The sequence below is a fragment of the Cyprinodon variegatus genome, unplaced genomic scaffold, assembly GCF_000732505.1.
Source record: "Cyprinodon variegatus isolate N-32 unplaced genomic scaffold, C_variegatus-1.0 Scaffold133, whole genome shotgun sequence".
In the NCBI taxonomy this organism is placed as follows: Eukaryota; Metazoa; Chordata; class Actinopteri; order Cyprinodontiformes; family Cyprinodontidae; genus Cyprinodon; species Cyprinodon variegatus.
In genome coordinates this window covers 513827-526001 of record NW_015150586.1, presented here as the reverse complement: position 1 = coordinate 526001, position 12175 = coordinate 513827, and the positions used below count along the sequence as shown (strand labels likewise).

Sequence of the window (12175 nt, the reverse complement as noted above, 5' to 3'; positions counted from 1 at the left end):
GGCTAACGTTAGCAAGTCTGCAGCAGCCAGGGCTGACGTTAGCAAGTCTGCAGCAGCCAGGGCTAACGTTAGCAAGTCTGCAGCAGCCAGGGCTAACGTTAGCCTGTCTGCAGCAGCCAGGGCTGACGTTAGCAAGTCTGCAGCAGCCAGGGCTGACGTTAGCAAGTCTGCAGCAGCCAGAGCTGAAGTTAGCAAGTCTGCAGCAGCCAGGGCTAACGTTAGCAAGTCTCTCTGCATAGCCTTGTTTGAAGTACTGCTGGCTATGACGGCGAGTTTTTTGTTTTATTTGGCAAAATGTTAATTTTAACTATGTTAACACTAAAAGCCTCAATGCTCAATTACGATTTTTTTTTTGTAAAATCCGTTTTTTTTTTTTTTGTGTTGCCTTTCACGTTTCCAAATATATGTCACTTGTATGTGATCTCCTGTGTAAACTGCATTCATACAGCTTAATTGTCCCGCATGCGCAGTAGAGGACGAAATGACGTCACAAGCATGCGTGCTCTGTGTACACGGAAGTAAATATGCATCTCGTGATCTTTCCCAACTTTAAAAATACAATCTTTTCAAGATGGTTAAACATAGATACTGTTCTCCGCTTTATCATCCGACGCGGTTGTTTTTTTTTTTTTGTCCGCTTCTGCATCACAAGACACAGAATAGTGACCTTTGTCGGGTATTAATGATAAATGCGACCTGGCCGTTTAGACACAGGTCGCAATTAAAAAGATCAGATGCATATCGGATTCAGCACAACCGAGCCAAGTGTTCTGGGTCGCACTGGAAAAAATCAGATCCATATTGTTCAGACTGTCATGATAAGATCAGATTCAGGTCGCCATGTGGGCAAAAAAAACGGATTTGTGTGACTTCAGCCTGCGGTGTGAACGTAGCCTCTGATTTGTGTTTATCTGACTGTTAATCATTATTCCCCCATTAAATGAAAAATTCATAATTTATTATTATCTAGAGACTACGAATAACAGGAGGTGAAATGTTGCTTTGAATGTGGTGATGTCATCAGTACGCTTCTGTTCAAATCAACCCAGATTAATTATGCGTTCTCCCTGAGTCGAGACTTTCCTGTGTTCTACTCAAGAACGGACTTGGTGAGAATACGAGTCCGTGCTCATGTTTTTGTGAATTGAGAAACCAAAATAAAGTTGTTTAAAAGAATCTTTAACCCAAACCGATGTTGCTGATGTGAACAGAAATGAATTCACGGTGTTTCTCCACCTCTGGACTCAAGAACCGGTTCTAAAGTTTTACCTCTGTGGTTCTGTGTTCAGACAGGGCACGGTCAACCTCCCCCCCCTGGAGTTCAAGCCCGCTCTGTTGATCGAGACCTTCAGTGTGAACGCCGTGGTGATGGAGAAGTCCACAAGCTGCCCTCAGGGCCCCACGGCGGCTCCACTCTCCTTCCACGACCTCAACCGCCGCCACTATAACACCTTCCACTGCGACTTCACCACCGCCTGCCAGGCCATCAGCCAGCGCGTGGACATGGCGCTGGTCCGCCTCATCCACCAGTTCAGCACCATGATCGACGACATCAAAGCCACGCAGACCGACATCAAGCTGAGCCGCTACACCGCCGGCTCCACCTCCCCGACGCCGACCTTTAAGGCCCGGCCGTACCGACACATCCTGTCCTCGGACTTCAGCCGGAGCTCCCGGGGCAGCCTGAACGGAGCGGGCCGCGGCGGGACCCAAACGCTGAAAGGAAGGAGAGCGGGCGGAGGAAGTGGGGCGCCGCCTAACGGACCTCCGTCAGGCATGGACACGCTGGGGAGGCGGGAGCCAAGGGGGCGGAGCTCCCTCGGTCGCTCAGAGCGCCGCACCTCTAAGGTAGAAACATCACAGCCGCCTGAAGTTTTATCATCATCTTCTCCCCAGAAACCGAAGCTGCTGTACGCCGTAGGTGTATGGAGAGAAATGAGTTCCAATAATATTTAAAGTAAAAAAGATTTTTTTATCTTGAAGTAAATTTTAAAAGTGGGAAAAAATAGAACTTTGAAAATATTTTCAGTACTTTTAATGCACATGCTAAATTTCAGCCAGTATTTCCACAGTTTGCTGTTGTAAGATTATATGTTTTTTCTTTTTTCTTCTAGATTTTATTTTTCTGATAGTTTTATTCAGATTTTATTTTATGTTTATCTATATTTGTTTTCACTGTTTTTGAAGACCAATTACATGGTTTTTAGATTGCAGTTTATCGATCCAACCCTCTACTCAGCTGGGCGGAGCTTCTTTTCCATTGGTCAGCTGGTCGACCAATAGAAAGGAGGCTGCACAGCGTGACGTTAAAGGTAGCATCTATTGCTCAGGGCACAGACCATCCAGAGGTGTAGAGGCTGAAATCTGTGAAAGAAAGCTTAGAAAATTAAGCTTCCTACTTCCCCTAAAAAAAGTAAAGAAAAAAAAAAATCTGTGAAATGACATCAACAAAAAGATTTAAAAAAAAAACTATAAAAATAGAGATGGAACTGTTACGTAAACATTATGAATAATTCTCAAACCCCAAGAGAGTTTGCAGAAATTCACTGTCAGAACCAGAAGTTTATTGGAAGCCTTTCAAAGTAAAAGCGAAATAAAAATGAAAGCTAGTATACCTAAAATATTTTACATTCCGGTGTTTATTTCCTTGGTCTTCACAATATCAATATTTTGTCTTTGTATGTGTTTAATAATTTTTATATATAAAATCTAATTCCAGTTCAACTGGATAAGGTAAAAAAAAAAAAAAGCAACATGATATCAAAATAACAAAATTAACTCAGCATTTTATAAAGAAATCTCTAATGTTGTTTGCAAGTATTATATTATATATTAGCAAGATGCGATCCTTCCGCCACAACAATCCCGCCCCCTTGATAAACTACCAATCACATTCACTTTATTCACTCGTGTAAAGTCGGGGACCACTCGGGAGAATTCTGAAATGGAACGGTTGGAACGGCCGATTCCCTTCAACTTTAAATGAAAGAATTAGCTGGCTATTTGCTGTGTTGTTGCACATGCGGCCATCGCATTCCCTAATATTGTAACAAAGTTCTCCCCATAATCAGCTGAGGAATGAGTTTGTTTCTGCTGCAGGTGTCCAGGAAGGGCTCTCGAGACGTGGCCGACCACATGCCCATCCAGATGGACGACTCGGACTCCATCACAGTGTCGGAGCAGAGCGAGCCGTCGGCAGAGTGCTGGCAGAACATGTACAAGCTGCTCAACTTCTACTCCCTCATCTCTGATCCCACCGGCATTCTGGAGAAGAGCTCCCCAGAGAACTGCCAATCAGGTGGAAACCCGCCCCCCCCTGCCAGGCCACAGCTTCAAGCCGTGTTAGATGCTGATCTTTACAAATCTATAATCGTTGTTTTGTTTTTCTTGCATCATGTCCTGCAGAAGGTGGCCGGCGTCCCTCCGAGCCGCTGTGTAAAGTTATCTATGAAAACGAGCAGCAGGAGCCCGCCACGCCCAACAAGCCGGCCGGCGGGCGGCGGCGCAGCCTAGTGAGCACCGAGCCTCAGCACGTCACGCTGATTGTGTTCGGCATCGGCATGGTGAACCGCACGCATCTGGAGGCCGACATCGGCGGGCTGACCATGGAGGCGGAGCTGAAGAAGATCCACGGCTCCTTCACCCTGAAGGAGAAGATGAAGGGTGGGGTTACTGATGCCTCGCTGGCACGCAGAGCGCCCCCTGGGGGACAGGAGGTTTGATGCCATGTCTTTTTGTGCTGTCTGCGCAGACATCCTTCACCAGAAGATGACAGAGACGTGTGCTTCGGCTCACATCGGAGGAGTAAACATCGTCCTGCTGGAGGGGATAACGCCCGACATCCAGTACGTAGACCCGCCTCCAAGCTGCTGTCATCACTTTAACTGTTAATAAAGTGTAGTTAAGGAGGGTTAATAGGTGTGATTATACCTTAGAGATGCCCCGGGCTGATATCGTCTAATTAACTGATTGGACATCAGATGAACGACGTCGATCCAGTTACTTTAGTTTTTATCAAAATCAAACAGCATTCTAGAAACTGCAGCTCTATTTTTGCCCTGGTTGCATCATCAGGCAGAACAGCTGGTGAGGATTTCTGTTTGTGATCCTTCCTGTAACGATTCTGATGTCAGGCCTGATGCGTGGCGCTTATGGCTGCCGTGTTTGGTTCATTAATTCACCTCTGGTATGAAATCAGTAGCAGGCGTCGGTATCGATGCCTATTTTAGTATTTATTATATCCAGTTGATCATGGTTTTAAATCTGCTTTAAGGTAAATTAGTTTGAAATTAACATTTAATTTAAATTGATCATTTACTAAACATGAAGAAATGAAAAATGTTTCACTTTTTTTTCAATCCTTTAAAGCCAAAATATGATATGATTGGAAACGAATGAATAAAAATAAACATCAACTTTGAAAAAGCCAAATTTATTTTACATGCAGGATTTTAATGCATTTATCACAGATTTCTCTCCAAGCGTCTGAATGTATAATTCAGGTTTTATATCACACTCATGTTTTTAACCCGTTTATCAGATACGATTCTCCTGAAAGGTTAAAGGTTATTGTTGCTGTTGTTTAAAATCTGCCATCTGATCAGTCGTAGTCAGCTTTTCTATCTGCATAGCTCTATAACCTTCTCCTCTTGTCTTCCTTCCACTCTGCTTCCTCCTCCCACTAACTGCACAGACTGGAGGACTTTCCAACGTCTCCCACCAGCACGGCTAAGCAGGAGTTTCTGTATGTGTGTCGGCCTCAGTGGAGCCGTGACTGCATCCTTCATTGGTTCACTTCTCAGGGTTCAGTCTAGGGCTGCAACTGTTTTTTCAAATTAATTAATCTGTTCACTATTTTTTCAATTAATAAATCAATAATCTGATAGCCAAAGGTTCCTTATAAAGGATTTTTTAACGAAATAAAACCAGTTGGAACTAAAACTTTTTCACTTGAGGACTTCTGGATTGAGGATTATTGACAGAGGAGAACAGATTTTTTTTTATCTTAAATCCAAAATGTTTATATATATTTATTTTTCTACAATCTTGGTTTACAGTAGCAGCCATTCAACATTTCCCCACCTTCCTTGACTGGTCCTTGGATGGTCCTCTACAATTCTTTTTTTAAAGTTGTAGTGAAGTCATATTTAAATGTCAAATCATTCTGGCTTAAACATATATATATAAATGTACTCTTTATCAGACTGACCCAGAATTGAGAAAATATCTGTTTTAAAAACATCCAGTCTTAAAATCTGTTGTTTTCTTTCCATTATCTTCTGCAGACCAGTTAGTTCTACGTCAGCCTGAACACCTAAATTCGGCCAATTGTATATCAACGGTCATCTATCAATCAAATTTTTTCGGTCATAGCATCTTGATTCATATGTCGCAGCTAATATATGCAACAGCTGAAATCAGAATAATGTCCTTTCCCATTGAGTTGCGTCCCAGTGTTCACGGGGATGGACGTCTGTGTCTTCAGCAGGCGTAGAGCTAACAGAACTGGCAGCGTTGCGAGGCAAGGGCTCAAACATGTACGGCTGGAAGCCTTCTACGCCAAACCAAGCTTCTGCCGCCCTGGCGTCCTCTTCCACAACATCTTCGTCCCCGCTTTCCTCCTCTAAATAAAAAATGGATGACGGAGGAGACTCATCCACGACCTCCGACACTAAACTCTCCTCCTCTTGCATGTTTCCTCTGTCCATAGCGTTCCTTGACAGTGTCGTTTCTAAGTCACCAATTTAGTGCTACTTGGTCCCAATGGAATTTCCCATTGGGAACCTACTAGCACTAAGTTGCTAACTGGTTAGCAAGATGCTTCCCACAAACCAGCTACAGCCAAACTTGCTTGTGAACCTTCCGCCACAACAATCCCGCCCCCTTGATAATCGACAAATCACATTCACTCCTGTAAAGTCGGGCACCACTCGGGAGAATTCGGAAATGCAACAACTGGAACGGCCGCTTCCCTACGACTTCAATCATCAATCTTTGTACTAAAATATTCTTTCTGTCATGATTTATGGACATTAATATCTAAAGAGAAGCACCATCTCCTGGTCAGAACCTGTAATTCAGTGAAAGGGTGGAGTCAGAGTAAAAAAAAATGCACACCCCTTCCCTATCAAACCCCAGCCGAATGGCCATTTTGAATGGCTGCTATTGTAATTCCTGCTATAAGTGGGTCGCTCCAGTTAAGGATTAATCGATAAATCAGATTAATTGTTTCAGCCCTAGTGCTGTCTGAATGAAAGGTGCTGATGGATGATCTTTGTAGAGTCTGTGATTCTGATCGTTTTATGTCTTTGGATCCATCTCATCACTCATCCTTTCCACAGTGCCGCTGCCACATTGAACGCTGTCCTGACTGCATGATGTTTCACATCATCCCACCTTCATCCTCGTATCCACGCCTCCTCAGGATCAAAGCTTCCTTTCTATCCTCACCTGTCCTCTCCTGTGTTTCAGAACCGTTGTCAAATGCACCATCGCCAAATCTCAGGCGCTGTACAGCGCCCAGCGTGGCCTGAAGACCAACAACGCAGCAGTCTTCAAGGTGGGCTCCATAATGATCAACATCCCCCAGCACCCGGCCACCCTGCACAGCATGATGGTGCGCAGCTCCCACCAGCTCTCCAAGCAGATCTCCGACCTCATCCGCCAGCCCTCCAACACGTAGGTTTCCCCTTGGTTTTCTTCTTCTTTGCAGTTTGCTGCCATTTTATTGACCGCCGCAGCTTTCCCCTTTTGGAAGAAAGCAGAAACTGATTTCTAAATGGATCCTCACAGCGTCAGACCCACGGATCTCTATTTATTCACTGGATTGCTGATTACCCATTGGTAGTACGGGGTTGACGTGAATATCAGTTAGGCTCTGCTTAAGGATTAAAGGCGCCCTCTGGTGCAGTACAACACTAAAATAAGTTATTTCTAAGCGAACGTTATCAGTGGATCTGATAGAACAAATTTTTATTGAATAAACCAATAATCTTTCATTAATCATAAGGTGATGTTTTGTTAAAATCCGTAATTTTAACCTTAAATCTCTGGATGATTTAATTTAACCAACTCTAAAATAACCTGATGTGATGTGATCTGACTGTGTAGGAACCCTGTTTCCAGGTAAGGCCTGAAGCCTCTGCTGTTTGTAATCCTGATGTTGCTCCAGTTTTTCTACCTTTTGCTTTATTCCTGGCTTTATGTGGAAATGATCCCCTTAAAAAACATTGGTCTTAGATGGGGTTTAAAGCCCCACCCTATGATTTTCTCTGGCTTTACTGTTCCATCTCTAAGTTTTGTTTTTCTGATGTTGACCTTTTCTGATATCAGCCAACCTCACCGAGAGGACACACCCACTCCCCAACCTTCAGACAAAGCCTCCAGCATCAACCAGACCCCCGTAGAGGCCAACGAGTTCCCGCAGCTTCCTGAGGGACTGGAGAAGAAGCCCATCGTGCTCAAATTCAGCGCCATCATGGACGGCATCACCATCGGTGCGGCGCTGTTGCCTTCGCTGAAGGCCGAGTACAAAATGGGTCCAGTGAAAAGCCACGGGATGACAGGTGGAGCTGCCCCCAGAAACCCCGACGTCTCGCCTCTGTTCAACCACAGACTCCTGATGCCTTTCCTCCTCTTCTTTCAGGAGCCCAAACCAGTTTCACCTTCGAGCTGCCAAACCACAAGCTGTGCTTCCAGTCCAAAGTGTCCCCAGTGGACATGTCCACCATGTCTCCCTCGGCCAGCCTCACTTTGCCTCCCATCACCATGTCAGGGGAGTACATCATGGAGGACCACGAGAGCCACTCGGACCAGAGCTGGGCTCCGGACGACTTCCCCACCAAGCAGGGGAACTACCTGCAGGGAAACTACCTGCGATGCGTCGCCGAGGTGAGAAACGCAGTTGGACCCAGCGCCGCTTCCTTCTGAAGATCCTCCTGAAACCTCTGAACTGTCGGTTCTTCTTTCCGATGCACAGATTGGCTCCTTCGAACACAACCTGACGACAGACCTGCTCAACCACCTGGTGTTTCTGCAGAAGGTCTTCATGAAGGAAGTGAATGAAGTCATCCAGAAGGTTTCAGGTAGGTGAACTTAAGGCTTTTATTCTAAAACATTCTAGAGAGAAGTTTACATCCTGTCTCCACAAGCAGGGAGGATTTAGACTCTAACCCCCAGATTCCACATCCTCCTCCCCGCTAAATTAAGTCCTGTGCCTCACTTATTGAGTCGTGTTAATCAATAGCCTCATTTCCACTACCCATTTAAAACCGTGCTGAGATCGGTCCGAGCACGGTAACCAAGGTAACTGAGTGTAAATGGTACGCAGAACTGAACCAGACCTTGCCAGACACAACTGAACCGCGGGAACATGGTACTAGTTCATCAGTGGGGCTTGGCGTGGTTCAGTTCTGGCTCAGTTCTCAGATAACAAAGACAACATGAACAGAACGCCTCATGTCCTTAAAGGCAGTAGTAGCAGCTCAACAACAACTGCTGCTTACCTTATCAAGGCTGCACTTTAAAAAATGAAATTGTCTAGTAAGCTGTTCTAAACAAAATTAAAATAAAAATTCCTGAAATGTTACGGGCGCCACCATGTAGGTTTGCTTGTGTCCCTCTAGAGAGCAGTAGAACCGTAGTTCGCCACTAGGAGGCGAGGAACCATGTTAGCCTGATGTGTAAACGGTCGTAAAGAACCGAGCTCGGCACAGCAAAATGATCCAAGCTCGGTCTGAACTTGGCACGGATCGGTTTTCAGAGGGTAGTGGAAATGAGAGCTTTTCCACATCCACCTCTACTCCTCCACATGTCACCGTCCACATACGTTTTCTCCATCCGTCACTGTCAAAATACGTAGACGAGCTATTTTTTGCTCCGCTCCAGTCCTTCGGAAGCCGGCCAGGTCAAGATCAGCAATTGTAATCATACCAAACAGGAAAAAGAATGCCAAGAAGATATGGTAACCACCGCTCTGTAACTACAAATTAGAGCATAGTTCTTGTATATTCCCAAAAACTACAACCGTTTAATTCAATTATTGGAGGCAAATTATTGGTACATTCAACATACCCGGTACTTCAACATACCCGGAAGCAGATTTCTCATCTCCAACAAAATATTTATTTTATACCGAGAGGCTTAAAGTTTCTTGAAATCCAGTCACACACATTCCAAAAAAGTTAAACAATCCATTGGCCTTTGTTTGCAAGTTTGAAGACGTTTCGCTTCCCATCTAGGAAGCTTTTTCACTTCAAAACGTCAGAATTAGCGTTGAGTTCAAAGCTTTATAGAGTAGCCTAACACCTTGTTTTGGCTTATAATATATATTTATTATATTTAAAAAAAATGTGTCTTAATCAGGATCATTAGGTGGGTGTGACAGCACTCTAGCGCCCTCTATTGACCAGCCGCCACTGGTACAGGATTTACTCCTATAACTGTGCTGCGGCAGTGACCCAGTTCCCCTCACAGAACCGGACCCGTCCCTCTGGGCTCCAGCACAGTATTGATAGTAATCGTCTGAACTCGCTGAGGCGGTTTGGTCTTTCGGCTGAAGCGGCGCCTTCAGCATCTCTCCGTGTGTCTTCGCTGCAGGAGGCGAGCAGCCGATCCCGCTGTGGAACGAACACGACACCTCAACGGACGCCGACAAGCCCAAGATTCTGCTTTACTCACTCAGCCTCATGTTCAAGGTACGTCCTGTTCAGACACGCTGAGCGGCGGGGGGAGAGGAGCTCTGAGGTCTGAACCTCAGCTGCTGTTCTGTCAGATGCGCATACCCCATCAGACCAGCAAAGCCATAGTTGATACCCGTTTATCTCTTTAGTTTTATAGGAAAAATATACTTCAAACTACCTCAATGGCCGTGTATCCCTATAGTCATGTACAAAAAACGATTTAATTACTTACCTTTTGTGTTTTTATCAAGGGTATGGTGGTCTGACCTTAAATAGTTTTTTTTTTTGTACATGACTAAAGGGATAAACGTGACTAGCATATGCTTATCTGACGTCTTCCGCATGCGTATTGACTATGGGTGTGTTGGTCTGAGGGGGTATGCTGGTCTGGCAGAACACCGCCTCACTGAAGAATGACTTGTTTTCAGGGAATCCAGATGACGGCCACTACGCCGTCGATGCGGGCAGTGCGCTTCGAGACGGGCCTGATCGAGCTGGAGCTGTCCAACAGGATCCAGTGCAAGACACAGCCAGGGGGCAGCAGAAGTTACCTCAAGCTCTTCGGCAAATGCCAGGTGGACCTGAACCTGGCCCTGGGACAGATCGTCAAGCATCAGGTAAGGCAGGTGACGGCGGTCTCGATTCCGAGGCCATATTGGCAGCCATTTTTATTCCTCCTCTGTCCTTCCAGGTGTACGAAGAAGCCGGGTCAGACTTCCACCAGGTGGCGTACTTCAGGACCCGGATCGGTCTGCGAAACGCCCTGCAGGAGGAAATAAGCTGCTCGTCGGACAAGGAGGCTGTGCTGATAACGCTCAACAGGCCCATCGTTTTCGCGCAGCCGGTGGCGTTCGACCGAGGTTAGCTTCTGTTTACCGATGTCTGAGGGAAGTTAAAGCCTTCACACTCCTAACTCCCCCCTTCCCCACCTGTAGCTGTGCTCTTCTGGCTGAACTACAAGGCGGCATACGACAACTGGAAGGAGCAGAGCCTGGCCCTCAACAAGGACATCCACATGGCCACCAGGGAGGTGGTGGACAAGCTGCCCGGCATTCAGCAGACGTCAGCCCAGGCCTTCAGCACCCTCTTCCTGCAGCTCACCGTCAACGACCTGGGAATCTGCCTGCCCATCACCAACGCATCGCAGGTAAGAAAGCAGAAGCAGGCCGGCCGGCGTTGCCCAACACAAACGCTTCCCAGCCTGCCGTCCGCCGCTTTATAGGGATATCAGCATCGTCCCGATAAGTTCCAAACAATCGTGGTTTTTAGTATCTTTATTTAATGAGGTTTTTACCGAATTATTATTTATTGATTTGATTGAGATTTTCCGACTTTTTCTAGAAATGGGAAAAAAAAGCTGAATTCCAGCAAAATTTGGAGGATTACAGAAAAGTTCTGAAATATCTGGTTTAGGTTTTTAACCCAGACAAAATGCAGATGGATGGGTTCTGGATGTCCGTTCTGGTGCTGACCATCGTCCTCTGGACCATAGGCTTAATTTATAGTCGCTGCGTCGAACGGGGAGCAAGGCGCCAAAAGTAACTCAATCATGCTTTGCGTGCCTCAGAGCGTGGACCACGCTCGCAGCCTAAGCGCTAGGTCACGTACCTCCAAAGTTTTGTAGCTTGCCGCGAAACCAGCCTCGTTTCAAATGGGAGGATATAAAGTTTTTCTCCTTGAACACGTTTGCCCGTACCGACATCAAATGATGCAGATGGTTCCAGTGGAACATGGTGGTTAAATGCAGATTTGTTGCTGTTAATTTCATGACTGAAAACAGCTAATGGGGGGGGGGTTACTAAGCTTGTGGTTAAAAACATGGATTTTAGTTTCTGTTTCCATCACAAGAAACGAAGTCTGAAAAAACTACCCATAGTATCCAACGCATTCAGCTAATATTTAGTGAAACAATGTTTTTTTTTATACATTATTTAAAGGAAAAGTTCGGTCAGCAGGGAATAATCAGTGGATCATTATTTATACCTAAAACTAATGTTCATAATGATGTAATGAATTTAGCGTTAATCAGTAAAAAAAGATAATGATAATTTTTTGTCATGATCACAGAAGGAGTCTGGGACAGCTATATTTTTTTTAAATATTTTTTTTAGTTTTTACGGCACTAGTGGCTTGTTTTTGGACAGTAGTCTGACAGGAAACGGGGTACAAGAGAGGGGTAGGAACACAGCTTGGATCAAACCTGGGTCAGCCACGTTGAGGACTAAGGCCTACATACATGGTTCATGTCCGCTAACCGCCACCAAAGCATGCTCCAAGGGAGCGTCCATTTTTGCCCAAATATATTAACACCTCCCTCCTGCCATCTTCCGGCAGTGACGTCACGGTGCGGTAAGCCTAGCGCCATTCTCCCCGCTTTACAAGCAAAATCAATGGGAGCTAATAGACACATCTGAGTAATGTCACCTTTCGTATTCCTGATCCTCCACGGACGGGTTGGTCGTTGGATTGCCAACTTGAAGAGGGAGGATTTGCCA

At 45.5% G+C, this 12175-nt stretch overlaps 1 protein-coding gene across 1 annotated transcript in view; it reads left to right on the top strand.

Annotated features, from left to right (window-relative positions):
- The window catches only part of kiaa1109 (KIAA1109 ortholog), a 91287-nt gene that overhangs the window by 53759 nt on the left and 25353 nt on the right, over positions 1–12175 (top strand). The window contains exons 47-59 of the mRNA XM_015376323.1: positions 1290–1848; positions 3100–3298; positions 3406–3663; positions 3752–3845; positions 4694–4744; positions 6472–6678; positions 7333–7565; positions 7646–7890; positions 7979–8084; positions 9598–9695; positions 10109–10297; positions 10372–10540; positions 10616–10827. Of these exons, the coding sequence (XP_015231809.1) occupies positions 1290–1848; positions 3100–3298; positions 3406–3663; positions 3752–3845; positions 4694–4744; positions 6472–6678; positions 7333–7565; positions 7646–7890; positions 7979–8084; positions 9598–9695; positions 10109–10297; positions 10372–10540; positions 10616–10827 (2620 nt within the window). The remainder of the gene's footprint in view (positions 1–1289; positions 1849–3099; positions 3299–3405; positions 3664–3751; positions 3846–4693; positions 4745–6471; positions 6679–7332; positions 7566–7645; positions 7891–7978; positions 8085–9597; positions 9696–10108; positions 10298–10371; positions 10541–10615; positions 10828–12175) is intronic.